This window comes from Ischnura elegans, chromosome X (assembly GCF_921293095.1).
Source record: "Ischnura elegans chromosome X, ioIscEleg1.1, whole genome shotgun sequence".
Classification (NCBI taxonomy): domain Eukaryota; kingdom Metazoa; phylum Arthropoda; class Insecta; order Odonata; family Coenagrionidae; genus Ischnura; species Ischnura elegans.
Window position 1 is genome coordinate 4,236,960 of NC_060259.1, and position 20,941 is coordinate 4,257,900.

General features: G+C 49.3%; 1 protein-coding gene across 6 annotated transcripts in view; it reads left to right on the top strand.

The window, feature by feature from the left end:
* Positions 1-20,941, top strand: part of LOC124171680 (protein GDAP2 homolog) — a 424,204-nt gene that overhangs the window by 390,983 nt on the left and 12,280 nt on the right. For all 6 annotated transcript variants that reach the window (XM_046550918.1, XM_046550917.1, XM_046550914.1 and 3 more), the window contains one exon: positions 20,342-20,590. In XM_046550918.1, the coding sequence (XP_046406874.1) occupies positions 20,342-20,590 (249 nt within the window). The remainder of the gene's footprint in view (positions 1-20,341; positions 20,591-20,941) is intronic.

The following is a 20,941-nucleotide window of genomic DNA, read 5'->3' on the forward strand; positions in this document are numbered from 1 at the left end:
GCCCCTACGCGCCGCTATCAGGAGAACGGAGAATAATTAATTTTAACGGGTGACACCGTCGAAAAAACATGCTTACACTACAGCTGCAGAGCCGAAATTTTTATCCAAGGTTAACAATGCCGCGTTTTACAGAACAAGCACTTTATGTCCCCCGAAAACCCCCTGTGACCCCCCCAAAAAAATAAAAATTACTTAATAAGTCGTATATTTCGTGTACCATTCATCCCAGTTGTATCGTTTTTATTGATTCCGAATGGGAATTGTGTCGGCTAAATTCACCCGTCATGTTCAATTATCCTGCCCCAATTACACACCCGCAATAAAACTTCAAATTTTTAAATGTACATTTCTTAACAAAATAGTAGAGTAAAAAAGGGGTTCCAGGACAAGGACACCTAAAACCGATTTTTTTTAAACACTTCCCCATAAGGTACGGCTACGAAATTCACAATAGTTATGCCTTATTACAGCGCCTATGCACCGCTATGTGGAGAACACAGAATTGGTAATCTAAATGTGAGTAATACGGGAGAATTCATTATTCCCCTACAGTAAGTTCGCTGGAATTTTTACTGTAGGTAGACAAAGACATTTTATGCAAGAAAACGCCTCGATATTTCACGTGGCTTCCAAGAAGACCAGGGAAAAAATTATTTTTTTCTGTGAATAGCATGTTCTTCGGTGTTTTAGCATATTTTACCAGTAATTCCCTTCTCCTATGACTCATCGCTAAGGAATTTATTTGGATGATTGCGACCGTTGTCAGTATATTCATAAAAAAACCCTGGAAACCCCCCGGACCCCCTTAAAAACATCGTCATAAGCTAAAATGCCACAATCACGGCTAGCATGCGTCTACATTCAGCCACATTATCCCACGGCAGCCTTTGTAAACGATAGGGGAAGGCTGGTAGTACGCATTGCTCTGTGAGGAGTGAAAACCCTGGCGGCAAAGCTGACCCCGCCCCAGGAACGACGGAGACATTCCAAGGAGTCAGATGCGCGGAAAACCTCCGAGAACCATGGGGCGGAAAATCCGCTCCAACACGTGGAGCAGCCGAAAGCGTGTCTTACGAGGGGGGAGGGCGCCGATAACGCTTGGGCGGCGAAGCCGCCCAAAGACTAGGAACGGCGAAGCCGTTCCGAGGAGTCGACGGTTCGGTTGGACACAGTAAACCTTGGGCGGCAAAGCCGCCCCATCACGCGGAAGGGCGATGCCGTTCCCAGGATTCGACGCCTCGGGGTGACACGGGTAAACCTTGGGCGGCGAAGGCGCCCCATCACCAGGAAGGTTACGGGGGGAGGGCGCCGATAACCCTTGGGCGGCGATGCCGCCCACAGACGAGGAACGGCGATGCCGTTCCGAGGAGTCGACGGCTCGGGGGGAAACAGTAAACCTTGGGCGGCGAAGCCGCCCTATCACGCGGATGGGCGACGCCGTTCCCAGGATTTGACGCCTCGGGGGAACAGGGGTAAACCCTGGGCGGCGAACCCGCCCCATTACGAGGAAGCTTACGAGGGGGGCGCCGATAACCCCTGGGCGGCGAAGCCGCCCTCACGCGAGGAACAGCGACCCCGTTCCGAGGAGGAGATGGATCGGGGAAATAGGTAAACCTTGGGAGGCGAATCCGCCCCATTAGGACGAGATAACCCTTGGGCGGTGATACCGCCCACAGGCGAGGAACGGCGCAGCCGTTCCGAGAAGTCGATGGCGCGGGGGGACCCAGGTAAACCTTGGGCGGCGAAGCCGCCCCATCACGAGGAAGGGCGATGCCGTTCCCAGGAGCCGACGCCTCGGGGGGACTCGGGCAACACTTGTGCGGCGAAGCCGCCCTCCCACGATGAACGGCGAAGCCGTTCCTAGGAATTAGCGGGTCTCCGTCACAGGGCTACCTCGATATCTGGGCGGCGAAGCCGACCCCGGACGAGGAACGGCGAAGCCGTTCCGAGACGTCGGGGGTGGGACGGCGAAGCCGTCCGTTGGGGGCAGCCGGCGAAGCCGGATGCGGGTCGCCGATAACACTCAGGCGGCGAAGCCTCCCACAGGCGAGGAACGGCGAAGCCGTTCCGAGGTGGCTACGGCTCGGGGGGACACAGGTAAACTTTGGGCGGCGAAGACGACCACGGGCGAGGAACGGCGAAGCCGTTCCGAGAAGTCGTTGGCTCGCGGGGACCCAGGTAAACCTTGGGCGGCGAAGCCGCCCCACCACGAAGAAGGGCGATGCCGTTCCCAGGAGTCGACACCTCGGGGGGACTCGGGTAACCCTTGGGTGGCGAAGCCGCACTCTCACGATGAACGGCGAAGCCGTTCCGAGGAACTAGCGGGTCTCCGTCACAGGGCTATATCGATATCTGGGCGGCGAAGCCGACCCCTGACGAGGAACGGCGAAGCCGTTCCGAGACGCCGCGGATAGGACGGCGAAGCCGTCCGGTGGGGGCAGCCGGCGAAGCCGGATGCGGGGGGTTTTTAGGGGGCGCAGCCCCCTAACGAGCGCGCCCCATCACGAGGAAGGGCGATGCCGTTCCCAGGAGCCGACGCCTCGGGGGGACTCGGGCAACACTTGTGCGGCGAAGCCGCCCTCCCACGATGAACGGCGAAGCCGTTCCGAGGACTTAGCGGGTCTCCGTCACAGGGCTACCTCGATATCTGGGCGGCGAAGCCGACCCCTGACGAGGAACGGCGAAGCCGTTCCGAGACGTCGGGGGTGGGACGGCGAAGCCGTCCGGTGGGGGCAGCCGGCGAAGCAGGATGCGGGTCGCCGATAACCCTCGGGCGGCGAAGCCGCCCACAGGCGAGGAACGGCGAAGCCGTTCCGAGGTGGCTACGGCTCGGGGGGACACAGGTAAACTTTGGGCGGCGAAGCCGACCACGGGCGAGGAACGGCGAAGCCGTTCCGAGAAGTCGTTGGCTCGGGGGGACCCAGGTAAACCTTGGGCGGCGAAGCCGCCCCACCACGAAGAAGGGCGATGCCGTTCCCAGGAGTCGACACCTCGGGGGGACTCGGGTAACCCTTGGGTGGCGAAGCCGCACTCTCACGATGAACGGCGAAGCCGTTCCGAGGAACTAGCGGGTCTCCGTCACAGGGCTATATCGATATCTGGGCGGCGAAGCCGACCCCTGACGAGGAACGGCGAAGCCGTTCCGAGACGCCGCGGATAGGACGGCGAAGCCGTCCGGTGGGGGCAGCCGGCGAAGCCGGATGCGGGGGGGTTTTAGGGGGCGAAGCCCCCTAACGAGCGCGCGCAGCGCGGCGAGTCTATAATATATACAACCCGATGTGTGACAGATAGCACACTCACTGATTCACTCACTCATTCACGTATACAAATTCCCGACCACTTCCGGACGTGCTGGGAAGACGAAATTTTCGCCGTGGGTGGAGAAAAAATATTCATCGGGGGGAAAAGTCCGAAAACTCGAAAAAGTCGATCGGTTTTCGAGATATATCGATCCGAATTAACATTGGAGCCTTATGGGACTAAAACATATTCCATTTTTTGCCTACTTGAAAATGTCACGGGAACATGAAATGTCACTGACGGAAACTAGATTTTTTGGCCGATTTTTTGATGTGAAACATTTTGCCATATTTTGTTTATAAGTATTTTTTATAATTTTTTTAAATTTCCAATGCTTTTCTTATGGGCCTATCTTTGGATTTTTTTAAAACCAACTTTTAATCGTTGTACGAATAAGTCCTTAACTTATGAGATACTAGATTTTTTGGTTTATTTTTTGGTGTGGTTGCCTTTGCAATTTTTTGTTTAAAAGTATTTTTTTTAACAATTTAAAATTTCCAATGCTTTTCTTATGGGCTCACTTTGGGAATTTTTTTGACCTATTTGCAATAATCGTAGGACCAATTCAATTTCATGCAAGATACTAGATTTTTTTCTTAAATTTTTGGCTATCCTTTGATATCCACATGTTAATCAAACTTCGAGTAATTAACGATTATGTATTTTCATTGAATTTGCGACTCCTACAACGTTTGGTAACTTACAACACATCCGCCGTGAAGTTTGCATTCCCTCAACACACGATTTTAAATTTTTCCGAATTTTTTTTTACCACTTCCCGACGTGGTACGGACACCAAATTCAGGTGATTGACGTCTTTCTCGTGCCCCTACGCGCCGCTATCAGGAGAACGGAGAATAATTAATTTTAACGGGTGACACCGTCGAAAAAACATGCTTACACTACAGCTGCAGAGCCGAAATTTTTATCCAAGGTTAACAATGCCGCGTTTTACAGAACAAGCACTTTATGTCCCCCGAAAACCCCCTGTGACCCCCCCAAAAAAATAAAAATTACTTAATAAGTCGTATATTTCGTGTACCATTCATCCCAGTTGTATCGTTTTTATTGATTCCGAATGGGAATTGTGTCGGCTAAATTCACCCGTCATGTTCAATTATCCTGCCCCAATTACACACCCGCAATAAAACTTCAAATTTTTAAATGTACATTTCTTAACAAAATAGTAGAGTAAAAAAGGGGTTCCAGGACAAGGACACCTAAAACCGATTTTTTTTAAACACTTCCCCATAAGGTACGGCTACGAAATTCACAATAGTTATGCCTTATTACAGCGCCTATGCACCGCTATGTGGAGAACACAGAATTGGTAATCTAAATGTGAGTAATACGGGAGAATTCATTATTCCCCTACAGTAAGTTCGCTGGAATTTTTACTGTAGGTAGACAAAGACATTTTATGCAAGAAAACGCCTCGATATTTCACGTGGCTTCCAAGAAGACCAGGGAAAAAATTATTTTTTTCTGTGAATAGCATGTTCTTCGGTGTTTTAGCATATTTTACCAGTAATTCCCTTCTCCTATGACTCATCGCTAAGGAATTTATTTGGATGATTGCGACCGTTGTCAGTATATTCATAAAAAAACCCTGGAAACCCCCCGGACCCCCTTAAAAACATCGTCATAAGCTAAAATGCCACAATCACGGCTAGCATGCGTCTACATTCAGCCACATTATCCCACGGCAGCCTTTGTAAACGATAGGGGAAGGCTGGTAGTACGCATTGCTCTGTGAGGAGTGAAAACCCTGGCGGCAAAGCTGACCCCGCCCCAGGAACGACGGAGACATTCCAAGGAGTCAGATGCGCGGAAAACCTCCGAGAACCATGGGGCGGAAAATCCGCTCCAACACGTGGAGCAGCCGAAAGCGTGTCTTACGAGGGGGGAGGGCGCCGATAACGCTTGGGCGGCGAAGCCGCCCAAAGACTAGGAACGGCGAAGCCGTTCCGAGGAGTCGACGGTTCGGTTGGACACAGTAAACCTTGGGCGGCAAAGCCGCCCCATCACGCGGAAGGGCGATGCCGTTCCCAGGATTCGACGCCTCGGGGTGACACGGGTAAACCTTGGGCGGCGAAGGCGCCCCATCACCAGGAAGGTTACGGGGGGAGGGCGCCGATAACCCTTGGGCGGCGATGCCGCCCACAGACGAGGAACGGCGATGCCGTTCCGAGGAGTCGACGGCTCGGGGGGAAACAGTAAACCTTGGGCGGCGAAGCCGCCCTATCACGCGGATGGGCGACGCCGTTCCCAGGATTTGACGCCTCGGGGGAACAGGGGTAAACCCTGGGCGGCGAACCCGCCCCATTACGAGGAAGCTTACGAGGGGGGCGCCGATAACCCCTGGGCGGCGAAGCCGCCCTCACGCGAGGAACAGCGACCCCGTTCCGAGGAGGAGATGGATCGGGGAAATAGGTAAACCTTGGGAGGCGAATCCGCCCCATTAGGACGAGATAACCCTTGGGCGGTGATACCGCCCACAGGCGAGGAACGGCGCAGCCGTTCCGAGAAGTCGATGGCGCGGGGGGACCCAGGTAAACCTTGGGCGGCGAAGCCGCCCCATCACGAGGAAGGGCGATGCCGTTCCCAGGAGCCGACGCCTCGGGGGGACTCGGGCAACACTTGTGCGGCGAAGCCGCCCTCCCACGATGAACGGCGAAGCCGTTCCTAGGAATTAGCGGGTCTCCGTCACAGGGCTACCTCGATATCTGGGCGGCGAAGCCGACCCCGGACGAGGAACGGCGAAGCCGTTCCGAGACGTCGGGGGTGGGACGGCGAAGCCGTCCGTTGGGGGCAGCCGGCGAAGCCGGATGCGGGTCGCCGATAACACTCAGGCGGCGAAGCCTCCCACAGGCGAGGAACGGCGAAGCCGTTCCGAGGTGGCTACGGCTCGGGGGGACACAGGTAAACTTTGGGCGGCGAAGACGACCACGGGCGAGGAACGGCGAAGCCGTTCCGAGAAGTCGTTGGCTCGCGGGGACCCAGGTAAACCTTGGGCGGCGAAGCCGCCCCACCACGAAGAAGGGCGATGCCGTTCCCAGGAGTCGACACCTCGGGGGGACTCGGGTAACCCTTGGGTGGCGAAGCCGCACTCTCACGATGAACGGCGAAGCCGTTCCGAGGAACTAGCGGGTCTCCGTCACAGGGCTATATCGATATCTGGGCGGCGAAGCCGACCCCTGACGAGGAACGGCGAAGCCGTTCCGAGACGCCGCGGATAGGACGGCGAAGCCGTCCGGTGGGGGCAGCCGGCGAAGCCGGATGCGGGGGGTTTTTAGGGGGCGCAGCCCCCTAACGAGCGCGCCCCATCACGAGGAAGGGCGATGCCGTTCCCAGGAGCCGACGCCTCGGGGGGACTCGGGCAACACTTGTGCGGCGAAGCCGCCCTCCCACGATGAACGGCGAAGCCGTTCCGAGGACTTAGCGGGTCTCCGTCACAGGGCTACCTCGATATCTGGGCGGCGAAGCCGACCCCTGACGAGGAACGGCGAAGCCGTTCCGAGACGTCGGGGGTGGGACGGCGAAGCCGTCCGGTGGGGGCAGCCGGCGAAGCAGGATGCGGGTCGCCGATAACCCTCGGGCGGCGAAGCCGCCCACAGGCGAGGAACGGCGAAGCCGTTCCGAGGTGGCTACGGCTCGGGGGGACACAGGTAAACTTTGGGCGGCGAAGCCGACCACGGGCGAGGAACGGCGAAGCCGTTCCGAGAAGTCGTTGGCTCGGGGGGACCCAGGTAAACCTTGGGCGGCGAAGCCGCCCCACCACGAAGAAGGGCGATGCCGTTCCCAGGAGTCGACACCTCGGGGGGACTCGGGTAACCCTTGGGTGGCGAAGCCGCACTCTCACGATGAACGGCGAAGCCGTTCCGAGGAACTAGCGGGTCTCCGTCACAGGGCTATATCGATATCTGGGCGGCGAAGCCGACCCCTGACGAGGAACGGCGAAGCCGTTCCGAGACGCCGCGGATAGGACGGCGAAGCCGTCCGGTGGGGGCAGCCGGCGAAGCCGGATGCGGGGGGGTTTTAGGGGGCGCAGCCCCCTAACGAGCGCGCGCAGCGCGGCGAGTCTATAATATATACAACCCGATGTGTGACAGATAGCACACTCACTGATTCACTCACTCATTCACGTATACAAATTCCCGACCACTTCCGGACGTGCTGGGAAGACGAAATTTTCGCCGTGGGTGGAGAAAAAATATTCATCGGGGGGAAAAGTCCGAAAACTCGAAAAAGTCGATCGGTTTTCGAGATATATCGATCCGAATTAACATTGGAGCCTTATGGGACTAAAACATATTCCATTTTTTGCCTACTTGAAAATGTCACGGGAACATGAAATGTCACTGACGGAAACTAGATTTTTTGGCCGATTTTTTGATGTGAAACATTTTGCCATATTTTGTTTATAAGTATTTTTTATAATTTTTTTAAATTTCCAATGCTTTTCTTATGGGCCTATCTTTGGATTTTTTTAAAACCAACTTTTAATCGTTGTACGAATAAGTCCTTAACTTATGAGATACTAGATTTTTTGGTTTATTTTTTGGTGTGGTTGCCTTTGCAATTTTTTGTTTAAAAGTATTTTTTTTAACAATTTAAAATTTCCAATGCTTTTCTTATGGGCTCACTTTGGGAATTTTTTTGACCAATTTGCAATAATTGTAGGACCAATTCAATTTCATGCAAGATACTAGATTTTTTTCTTAATTTTTTGGCTATCCTTTGATATCCACATGTTAATCAAACTTCGAGTAATTAACGATTATGTATTTTCATTGAATTTGCGACTCCTACAACGTTTGGTAACTTACAACACATCCGCCGTGAAGTTTGCATTCCCTCAACACACGATTTTAAATTTTTCGGAATTTTTTTTTACCACTTCCCGACGTGGTACGGACACCAAATTCAGGTGACTGACTTCTTTCTCGTGCCCCTACGCGCCGCTACCAGGAGAACGCAGAATAATTAATTTTAACGGGTGACACCGTCGAAAAAGCATGCTTACACTACAGCTACAGAGCCGAAATTTTTATCCAAGGTAAACGATGCCGCGTTATACGGGACAAGCAAATAAAATCCCCCGATAACTCCCTGTGAACCCCCCAAAAAAATAAAAATTACTTAATAAGTCGTATATTTCGTGCACCATTCATCCCAGTTGTATCGTTTTTATTGATTCGAAATGGGAATTTTGTCGGCTATATTTAACCGTTATGTTCCATTATCCATGCACATTTACACACCCGCAATAAAAATTCTAAATTTTAAATGTGCATTTATTAACAAAATAGTAGAGAGAAAATGAGGACTCTGGCACATGTACACCTTAACGCATTTTTTAAAACCACTTCCCCGTAAGGTACGGCCACAAAATTCGCGTGAGTAATGCCTTATTACAGGTACTATGCACCGCTATGTGGAGAACACAGAATGGGTAATCTAAATGTGAGTAATACGGGAAACTTCATTGTTCCCCTACAGTTACATCGCTGGAATTTTTACTGTAGGTAGACAAAGACCTTTTATGCAAGAAAACCCCTCGATATTTCACGTGGCTTCCAAGAAGACCAGGGAAAAATTTATTTTTTTTCTGTGAATAGCATGTTCTTCGGTGTTTTCGCATATTTTAGCAGTAATTCCCTTCTCCTATGACTCATCGCTAAGGAACTTATTTGGATGATTGCGACCGTTGTCAGTATACTCATAAAAACCCCTGATAACCCCCCGGACCCCCTTCAAAACATCGTCATAAGCTAAAATGCCACAATCACGGCTAGCATGCGTCTACATTCAGCCAAATTATCCCCCGGCAGCCTTTGTAAACGATCGGGGAAAGCTGTTAGTACGCATTGCTCTGTGACGAGTGAAAACCCTGGCGGCGAAGCTGCCCCCGCCCCAGGAACGACGGAGACATTCCAAGGAGTCAGACGCGCGGAAAACCTCCGAGAACCCTCGGGCGGCAAATCCGCTCAAACACGTGGAGCAGCCGAATGGGTGTCTTACGAGGGGGGAGGGCACCGATAACCCTTGGGCGGCTAAGCCGCCCAAATACGAGGAACGGCGACGCCGTTCCGATGAGTCGACGGTTCGGGGGGACAAAGTAAACCTTGGGCGGCGGAGCCGCCCCATCACGCGGAAGGGCGATGCCGTTCCCAGGAGTCGACGGCTCGGGGGGACACAGTAAACCTTGGGCGGCGAAGCCGCCCTATCACGTGGAAGGGCGACGCCGTTCCCAGGAGTCGACGCCTCGGGGGAACACGGGTAAACCCTGGGCGGCGAGCCCGCCCCATTACGAGGAAGCTTACGACGGAGGGCGCCGATAACCCTTGGGCGGCGAAGCCGCCCTCACGCGAGGAACGGCGCAGCCGTTCCAAGGAGGCGATGGCGCGGGGAAATAGGTAAACCTCGGGTGGCGAAGCCGCCCCATCACGGCGAGATAATCCTTGGGCGGCGAAGCCGCCCACAGGCGAGGAACGGCGCAGCCGTTCCGAGTTGTCGAAGGCGCGCGGGAACACCGGTAAACCTTGGGCGGCGAAGCCGCCCCGCCACTAGGAAGGGCGATGCCGTTCCCTGTAGTCCACGCCTCGGGGGGACTCGGGTAACCCTTGGGCGGCGAAGTCGCCCTAACACGATGAGCGGCGAAGCCGTTCCGAGGTGCTAGCTGGTGTCTGTTGGAGGGCTGCCTCAATATATGGGCGGCGGAGCCGACCCACAACGAGAAAGGGCGAAGCCGTTCCGAGGAGACCCGGGTGGGACGGCGAAGCCGTCCGGTGGGGGCGGCGAGGAACGGCGCAGCCGTTCCGAGTTGTCGCAGTCTCGGGGGAACACCGGTACACGTTGGGCGGCGAAGCCGCCCCGGCACGAGGAAGGGCGATGCCGTTCCCAGGAGTCCACGCCTAGGGGGGACTCGGTTAACCCTTGTGCGGCGAAGCCGCCCTCACACGATGAACGGCGAAGCCGTTCCAAGGAACCAGCTGCTGTCTGTCGGAGGGCTACCTAAATATATGGGCGGCGAAGACGACCCCTCGGCGAGGAACGGCGAAGACGACCCCTCGGCGAGGAACGGCGAAGCCGTTCCGAGCAGTCGAGGGGTGGACGGCGAAGCCGTCCGGCGGGGGCAGCCGGCGAAGCCGGATGCGGGGGGTTTTAGGGGGCGTAGCCCCCTAACGAGCGCGCGCAGCGCGGCGAGTCTATATGATATACAACCCGATGTGTGACAGATAGCTCACTGACCACTGACTGATTCACGTATACAAATTCCCGACCACTTCCGGACGTGCTGGGAAGACGAAATTTTTACAGGTCGTGGAGAAAAAATATTCATCGGGGGGAAAAGTCCGAAAACTCGAAAAAGTCGATCGGTTTTCGAGATATATCGATCCGAATTAACATTGGAGCCTTATGGGACTAAAACTTTTTCCATTCTTCGCCTACTTGCAAACGTCACGGGAACGTGAAATTTCACTGACGGAAACTAGATTTTTTGGCCGATTTTTTTATGTGAACCATTTAGCCGTATTTTGATTAAAAGTATTTTTTATAATTTTTTTAAATTTCCAATGCTTTTCTTATGGGCCTATCTTTGGATTTTTTTAAACCAACTTTAAATCGTTGTAGGAATAAGTCCTTAACGTATGAGATACTAGATTTTTTGGTTGATTTTGTAGTGTCGTTTTCTTTGCAATATTTTGATTTAAAGTATTTTTTTTAACTTTTTCAAATTTTCAATGCTTTTCTTATGGGCCGAATTTCGGAATTTTTTTCACCAATTTGCAATAATCGTAGGACAAATTCACTTAAATGCAATATACTAGATTTTTTATTCAATTTTTCGGCTATCTTCATGTATCCAAAAGACGAAAGAATTTCGAGTTATTAACGATTATGTATTTCCATTGAAATTGCGACTCCTACAACGTTTGGTAACTTACAACACATCCGCCGTGAAGTTTGCATTCCCTCAACACACGATTTTAAAATTTTCCGAATTTTTTTTACCACTTCCCGACCTGGTACGGACACCAAATTTAAGTGATTGACGTCTTTCTCGTGCCCCTACGCGCCGATACCAGGAGAACGAAGAATATTTAACTTTAACGGGTGACACCGTCGAAAAAGCATGCTTACACCACAGCTACAGAGCCGAAATTTTTATCCTAGGTAAACGATGCCGCGTTTTACAGAACAAGCACTTAGGTCCCCCGAAAACCCCCTGTGAACCCCCCAAAAAAATAAAAATTACTTAATAAGTCGTATATTTCGTGTACCATTCATCCCAGTTGTATCGTTTTTATTGATTCCGAATGGGAATTGTATCGGCTATATTTACCCATCATGTTCAATTATCCTGCCCCAATTACACACCCGCAATAAAACTTCAAATTTTTAAATGTACATTTCTTAACAAAATAGTAGAGGTATAAAATGGCTTCCAGGACAAGGACACCTAAAAGCGATTTTTTTAAACCACTTCCCCATTAGGTACGGCTACTAAATTCACACCAGTTATGCCTTATTACAGCGCCTATGCACCGCTATGTGGAGAACACAGAATTCGTAATATAAATGTGAGTAATACGGGAAAATTCATTGTTCCCCTAAAGCTAGATCGCTGGAATTTTTATTGTAGGTAAACAAAGACCTTTTATGCAAGAAAACCCCTCGAAATTTCACGTGGCTTCCTATAAGACCGGGGAAAAAAATTATTTTTTTTCTGTAAATAGCATGTTCTTCGGTGTTTTCGCATATTTTACCAGTAATTCCCTTCTCCTATGACTCATCGCTAAGGAATTTTTTTGGATGATTGCACCCGTTGTCAGTATACTCATAAAAACTCTGGAAACCCCCCGGACCCCCTTCAAAACATCGTTATAATCTAAAATGCCCCAATCACGGCTAGCATGCGTCTACATTCAGCCACATTATCCCCCGGCAGCCTTTGTAAACGATCAGGGAAAGCTGGTAGTACGCATTGCTCTGTGAGGAGTGAAAACCCTGGCGGCGAAGCTGCCCCCGCCCCAGGAACGACGGAGACATTCCAAGGAGTCAGAGGCGCGGAAAACCTCCGAGAACCCTCGGGCGGCAAATCCGCTCCAACACGTGGAGCAGCCGAATGGGTGTCTTACAAGGGGGGAGGGCGCCGATAACCCTTGGGCGGCGAAGCCGCCCTTACGCGAGGAACGGCGCAGCCGTTACGAGGAGGCGATGGCTCGGGGAAATAGGTAAACCTTGGGAGGCGAAGCCGCCCCATTACGACGAGATAACCCTTGGGCGGTGAAGCCGCCCACAGGCGAGGAACGGCGCAGCCGTTCCGAGTTGTCGAAGGCGCGGGGGAACACCGGTAAACCTTGGGCGGCGAAGCCGCCCCGCCACGAGGAAGGGCGATGCCGTTCCCAGGAGTCCACGCCTCGGGGGGACTCGGGTAACCCTTGGGCGGCGAAGCCGCCCTAACACGATGAACGGCGAAGCCGTTCCGAGGTACTAGCTGGTGTCTGTTGGAGGGCTGCCTCAATATATGGGCGGCTAAGCCGACCCACAACGAGAAACGGCGAAGCCGTTCCGAGGAGTCCCGGGTGGGACGGCGAAGCCGTCCGGTGGGGGCGGCGAGGAACGGCGCAGCCGTTCCGAGTTGTCGCAGTCTCGGTGGAACACCGGTAAACCTTGGGCGGCGAAGCCGCCCCGGCACGAGGAAGGGCGATGCCGTTCCCAGGAGTCCACGCCTAGGGGGGACTCGGGTAACTTTTCAAATAAGTCTACTTTTTCTGTACTTTTCGTGACTATTCCACCGCCCCCAACGACTCATCCCCCCGAAATTTATGTGAATGGATGGTGACCGCCAGGAGTACACACATTTAAACCCCCGGTATCCCCGTGAAATCCCCCCCAAATGTAAAATGTGTCATTTAGTCTCCTATTTGAGAACTTCTCGCAAACATTACGCCGCACTACCCGTCCCCTCTGAGCTCTAGATCCGGAATATTTGGTGAGGGCGAGCCACCGTAAACCATACGGGAAAAAATACCAGAACACCCCCGATTACCTCCTGGAACATCGCCGAAAAAAAAATAAAACAAATTTAAACTCGCCTTTCCGAATAGTTTTCGACACAATTTAACCGGTGCCCCTACCACTTATTAAAACCCCCGATAACCCCGTGAAACCTCACAAAAAAATTTCTAATAAATAGCCTCTCCAGGGAAAAGAATCGTAAGACCACTCTTCCGGTCCCCTAGGACTTATCGGCACGGAATTTATGAGAACTATTAGTAAGTTCAACAGATTCAGGCTTCAATTGGTGGAAGTTAGACATATTTAAGTAAATGAAAGGTCGTAGCACTTTTCTAAAAGAATTTTTAATGCGTACAACGCGTTTCGGCTCACTGAGCCATCATCTCCTGAGTCTTGTACCAGATGATGGCTCAGTGAGCCGAAACGCGTTGTACGCATTAAAAATTCTTGTAGAAAAGTGCTACGACCTTTCATTTACTTAAAAAGAACTATTAGTGACCACTGGTTTAACACAAGTATAAAACCCCCGGTATTCCGTAGGAACCCCCCGAAAAAAATGAAAAACTTGCCGTTAAGTCTTCTTTTATGGGTACTTGTCGCCACTATTAATCCGCATTGCACTACCTTTTACAATCATCGCTACATGATCACTGTGGACTTTTGGTGACCGCATGCATAACACATTAAAATCCCCGAATCCCCCTGGGCACCCCTCTCGGTGGGGAAGACCATTTATAAGGACTAGGCGGAGCAGCCGCGGGGGGGCTCCTCAACCCCAAGGCGGCGAAGCCGCCCCACAACGAGGAACTGGCGTAGGCGAGGGGGAGCTTCAGCAACCCCCGGGCGGCGTAGCCGCCCCGATGTTCAAGCGGCGCAACCGCTGTGGACTCCCCCCACCTCTGGGCGGCGAGGCCGCCCCTTAAACGTATACCGGTGAAACAGTTCCGAAATGCCCTCGCCCTCTGGCACACTAAACCCCCAGGCGGCGAAGCCGCCCTTCAGCGAGGAACGGCGATGCCGTTCCGAGGAATGAGTGGGGCACCTCCCTACCCCCTGGCCGGCGAAGCCGGCCCCTAGCCGTGTTGAGATTATTCGAACTTCAAAAGTCTTCGAACGACCACAAATGTAGACGGCGAAGCCGGAACCGGGGTTTTAAGGGGCGGAGCCCCTTAACGAACGCGCGGAGCGTGCGAGTTCACCGCTCTACAAGTGTGCGATCCCGTGGCATCATGCCGGGCGCATTTTCGGTCTGTGCGATCGCTTGTGAGAGCTCTGGCGGGACGAGGTATGTGCTGTTCAAAGGGGCGATGGGAGCAGACTCAAAACCATGCGAATGCGCACGCGCATGTTTTTGGTGATTGACTAGCAGGTAGTGTAGTGGTGTAGCCGCCACCTACACTACCTGCGCCCAGGATCCTAGTCCGTCTACAGAGCCATCTGTATAGCCGTTTTCTACACTACTTCCTCATAGGGTGTAAGGAAAAGAGAATGAATTTCAACTACCGTCACTTGTAAAGGTGTGTTGAGAATAATTATTTTCATACATGCTAATATTATATCTGTTCATGCAATTTTAAGGGTAGAGTGTACCAGTGATATGTTTTGCTTGCTATGTATTCTATTACGACGAAATATGACGCTCATGGATTAGGATTAACATAATATAATTATATCATCCTATATCTGCTCTAATGCACACCCTAGATAAATTACCACCAGCCGCCACTGATTATAGGTCCGATTTATTTCTTGCAACGTCTGTCTGCTGCTGTGTTCTCATAAAAAAGTTAATTCCAATTAATTTCCGTAAACCAAAATATTTTCACGTGGTGTAATTTCCCACGTCCGGGACGATGTAGAACATTCAAATAGTATTTCAACTTCAAAAACAGCCGGTTTGGCCGGTGTGTACAGGGTGGGCGGCATAACTTCCTTTTTGTAAAACTTAATAAAACGCATTATATGAATCAGAAATTTTTTATTTGGTTTTTAAAATGTAGATGCATACCTAAAGTTTTGTTTTAAATAGTCTTGAAGATCAAATCATGTAGATGACGTCCTCCATTCACGATTTCTTCCTTGATGTTGTTCTTTAAATCTTGTGGGGTCCTTGGACGGTTCACTTAAACATGGGATTTCAGAAAACCCCTTAGAATAAAATCACAAGGGGACACATCAGGAGATCAGGCTTGCCACTGGAAATCGCCCCTGATCGAGATAAGGTGTTCTGGGAACTGTTCCCTCAAAACAGCCATCGATGCTCTTGCAGTGTGCGCTGTTGCACCGTGTTGTTGGAACCAAATGTCCCCCAAGTCCAACCCATTTAGCCGTGGGGAAAAGAATTCCTGTAACATTTCTGCTGGGTTGCGATCACAGAACATCCGCTCGAAAAGTAGGCCTAAACGGCAAACGCACGCTCCTCACTATTCCAACGCATGATGGTGACTGAACTGTGCCTCGATAAACCTTTATAGCACTGTCTGTCGAACAAGACCACAAGCGCTCTGCTACGACACCAACCGACCGAATGCCGCGCATTACAAAAAAGGTAGTTACGCTGCCCCACCCTGTATATTAATCCGTGAAGCAGACTTAAGCCCTAATGTGAGCTCCGGTCGGACACTTTACGGCCATTTTTTGTCTAAAATGGCGTTCATGAAACGGAGGAAGCAGACTTCAGCTCATCTGAAGTATACATTAGCATAAAGTGCCGTTAATGAATGGGGCCCGTAATGATGGGGTCGGGTCGGTAAAGACTCGATGCAAGCTGCTCCCTTCGCCTCCTGTCTAACTCCAGCGGCAAAATCCCTCGCGGAAGGAATGCGTTGAGGAAATTCTAGTCCGCGCGCACGCTGGGCCGTCGGAGTGTTTTCTTTCGGGAGCCGTGGCGAGGTTTTTCCTCTCTTTAAATCATATTTGTACTCACCTTTATGTGTCACGAAGCCGTGGCCCCGTAGCTGAGTGCTTTTTATTCCCTTTGCGGTCAAAGCGGTGAAATTCTGGGTGGGTTCGAATCATAAGTTGTTATTATTGGTGCCAATTAAATGTGAAGTAGTCCCCTTGACCGTCCGCATCCGGAACAGCATAGCAATGTGCACTTGTGCGCAGCGTGCCAACAGAAAGGACGTCCGGCCAATGTGGCAATGAATGGTAATAATGGGTGTTAACCTCTAAAGAAAATTACCGAGTTAAGTAGATGCTAATGGTGAGTTTTGTCTAATAATTCACATAAGTGAAAAAATTCTGCAATGGGTGCATTCGGTGATCATTGAATAGTAACATAAACACTTATTCTTAACATTTTGTAAATTATTATTTTCTTTCAAATAACTAAAATTAAAATTGTTTTCGTCCGTTCTACTTATTTTTGAAGAGCGCTAGTAAAACAATAAATCACGGTAACTGACATTCTAATTCGATGTCTCCATGCTTCTGGGTTTTACCAAGTGGATTTTCTTTGCGACGACAGTTTCTCCAACCGGCGTCTTCAGGTTGACGATGTTCGACCTGAAGACGCCGGTTGGAGTACCGGCGACACTGTCGCCACAAAGAAAATCCACGCGGTGAAACCCAGAAACATGGAGACATCATCTAGATAACGCCGCGGAAAACTACGCATCAACGACATTCTTATTCTTTTATGTAACAATGGCATTTAGAATCCATTTAATACTTTCATTGAAATGATCTTCACAGCAATAATATGATGTCTTGCCGTTGATTTTTTACTCAACTCGCCTTGCTGCAGTGGACCATTTCCTTCGCACACGAGAATTTAGAGGCACCGCAGTAAAACGCTTTCCCGGATTTCTTATTGTGGTCGATTTACGAAACGTTACAAAGAAATATTTATTCACCTTCTTGCTAACTTCCTCCATTTTCACCCTCGTTTCTTCGCCGAAGGAGGGTCACATTTTTGTTGACACGTTCCGCGAGAAATTCTCTGCGCGTGACGTCAGCATGCCTTCAGCAACCATCGTGCGCTTTCGGAACGTTTGCCCTCGTATTCCATACTTTTCGCTTGCCTTCTTAGGATTAAATTTTTTAATAGAAAAGCACTGAAACTGCCGCCGTTATCCCCACGGTGTAAACTATCATTTAAGACAGCAAAAAATTGGTGAACAACCCTATTGCTGTAGAGAAAGGTTATGAGCGAAAAAAAAAGTCCTCCTTTGCATCAAGTTCCCAGGGTACACGAACACGACTTCCTCACCTCTCCCCAGAGACAGTGGCGGATACATATGGAGGCGCACCCCCCCCTTGCAGGGCGGCCCGTATTTGCCGAACATTGCAGAAACACAATAGGATGGTTTCCTATTATTTTTTATTGCCTAAATCGAAAGATTATTACTCCTGGAGTACGTATTTCACGCTCTTAGGTTTTTAAATGACGATATCTATATAGTTTTCGCGATTAAATGAAAAGTGAAAATTTTCAAGCGCGCGAAAACGCGACGGCTAAGTATGAATGCTGGGAGAAGCCCGTGTGACGTCGTTCTAGTTCCCGCTGCCGCAAGTGAGGTGACCTTGGGGCGAGGCTTTGAGCGCTGATACGACGCAGGATGCTAGCAGGTAGCAGAGTACCCTGCAATCAGGTAGCGCTTGGCTTAAATAAGGATTATTAATACCTTATCAAACGAGGGAACTTTGTGACCATAGGCAATTTTAATAGGTGATTATTAAGAGACGTTTCCCTGAAGTCTGTGCCTCATGTATGCATTGGTAATCTCAGGGGTAATGAATAGCAATCAATGCATTTCGTTTTTTTTTGATGAAGGAAACTACCCTATTGTAACTTTTTCATATTATAAGATAGCATTTTCTTGAAATGAGTATAATCACTTTGATTAAAACTTTCTTAAACTTTGCATGTGATGTGATTATTTTTTATTACGATATAAGTAAAGGTAACTCAAGATATCTTTTGTGCCCCCCCTTGAGTTTTTTCTGTATCCGCTACCCTGATAAAAATAAACTCCTCCATTGTGGGGAGGTCTTCCCTCTAATGAGGGTAAGGGAAGGATAGGACTACTCTTCCTATACCCTTCAGCAAGGGTGGACGGAGCGTAGTTTAGAACATTGGCGGGTAGGCATTATCCTTCCTGGAGTGTAGGGGAAGGGTAGAGGAAGGGTTGGTTTAATATAAAAACTAAAAATCCATAAATTAATATGAAAATTTAAAAAATCGATAAGCAACTAAATTAAACGAATGGGGATGAGTTGTAACAGGAATTTCTAAAATTATAAGACAAAATAAAAATTTGCCTTCACGTGGTCTTGAACCCAGAACTTACTTATTTGAATGAGAGGAAGTAGCGCCTTAACAATCTCGGCTAATGAGGTACTTTTAAGTTGATGAATATCAACGGGACTTATAGTACAAAATCTTTAGATGAGAATATCTTTCGCACCCGGGCCTATGTGGAAGAAAGCTGTGACTTTTTTCTACCATACCCATTTCGTTTCAGAGAACAACATCGGCATTCAAATACCGAACATCACTCTTGCGATGTCTCATTGCCAGCCACACAGATAGTTTACATCCTAGAAATGTGAATGAAAGCTCTCCTAAAAGAGCTTTTTTTCACAAAATTATAGTAACTATTGTGTATATTATTGCTTTCCTTAGGGGACTTTTAAAGATTAGTTATGCAGCCCATCTATCTTTGCTTTCAAAGCCTGCTTATGTTCTTTTACAGAACTCAATACTCTTTAGCAGGTGAAATTATAGCTGAGGAGATACTTTCAGGATGTGCTTTCCTCAGCAATAAATGCAAAGTCCCAAGGAAGGGTAGACGAAGGATAGCCCTACACTTCTCTTACCCTTGATGGCGTGTAGTGGAAGGGTGGACGGATGGTAAGGGAAGGAGTTCCAAGGAAGGGTACACGAAGGATAGGCCTACCCATCCCTTAGTAGATGTTGCACGAAGGATAGATGTATGGTAAGCGAAGGAGTTCCTAGGAAGGGTATAGGCCTACCCATTCCTTACCCGTAATAGATGTTGGACGAAAAATAGACGAATGGTAAACAAAGTAGTTCCCAGGAAGAGTAGATGAAGTATAGGCCTACCCTTACCTTACACCTAATAGATGAATAGATGTTAGACGAAGGATAGACGTATGGTAAGCAAAGGAGTTCCCAGTAAGGGTAGATGAAGTATAGGCCTTCCCTTCCCTTACCCTTAATTGATATTGGATGAAGGATAGAGGAATGGAAAGCGAAGGAGTGCCAAGGAAGGGAGGATGAAGTATAGGCCTACCCTTCCCTTACCCTTAATGCAGTGTAGACGGATGGTAAGCGAAGGAGTTTTCAGGAGGTGTAGACGAAGGTTTGTTATTTCCTTCCCTTACCCTCCTCGGAGGGAAGGGCGTGGTTTTTACAAGGGTAACTACCCACCATATGATGGCTACTACCATTCCTTTACCTTTCTTTTACCCGCCATGGGGGAGTTTATTTTTATTGGGGTACTGCCCGGAGATCACTCTTTTTGTGTTTGGCGTGCGAGACATGCAGTTGAGTAGGGCCTTTTGACTACTTTCCCATACGAGCAGCTCAGTTTCAATTTCACCATCCGTGGCAAAAAGGCGCGTTTGCTTTTTACTCTTGCGCTATAGTGCGCATCAGCTGTCTGCGTTCGCGACTTCCAGTTTCTGTGCGAGAATGGTGTTGATTACAGAAATTCAATCAAACATTTGTTGCAAGAGATTGAAAAGCAACCAGGATTATGAGAAAGAACTTCAAGAAATACTTGGTTGTAAAAAGCACCAAGGACCGATGGAAAAATTGGATGCCTAAAATATGTTGGATTCTTGTCATTTGTTACTTTCATAAGGGCTAGGTCTCCATTCATTTCTATAGCTCTGGTTTTTGAGCAAGAATTTACTAATTTATTCACACATACTTTAGCTCTTTCTCTTATTCTTGGTCGGCTACAACTAAACTGGACTTATTTACCATTGATTCTATGAGTATATACACTTTACCCTGGTAAATATAAATTTTCTTCCTTAGGTACCACTCGGCGATTTTTGGAACAGTGGTCAGGGGCACTTCTTTCGACTGTGGTATTTGTTTTGGACCCCTTGGACCTTGGAATATATCGCCTTTTAATGCCCCTATACTTTCCCCGCAATCCAATTGAGGAAGAAAATGGGAGGCGATACTTGCCTTTGGACATTGGTGGTCCTGATGGAGAACCTCAGATCCCTGACAGACAAATTCGTATCATTGATAATCCACAGAATTCTCACAATTCAGATGGTTAGTTTAAACTTATAGTTGACTTTATATTTTGTAGAATGAGAGCAGAAGAAAGTTGTTTTCTTCATTATTCAATTATATTACTTTCAAAATCATTAATTTATTGAAGTTACACAGTTGACAAAATTTCCACTTCTAAGTTAACAAATCTTTTTATATTGGCTTCATATATTTTCCATTAAGAGACTCATGTAAACATCAATCTCTTTTTTGCCATAAAATTAAGTGCTTCACCTTGCTTTGTACATTTATTTGGTGTGAAATAAAACATTTGGATGGACTCATTGCCAAAATAGGACTACTATTCTCAGTCATTACCTCCACAATGTGATGTCTTCATTTTTTGTTTAG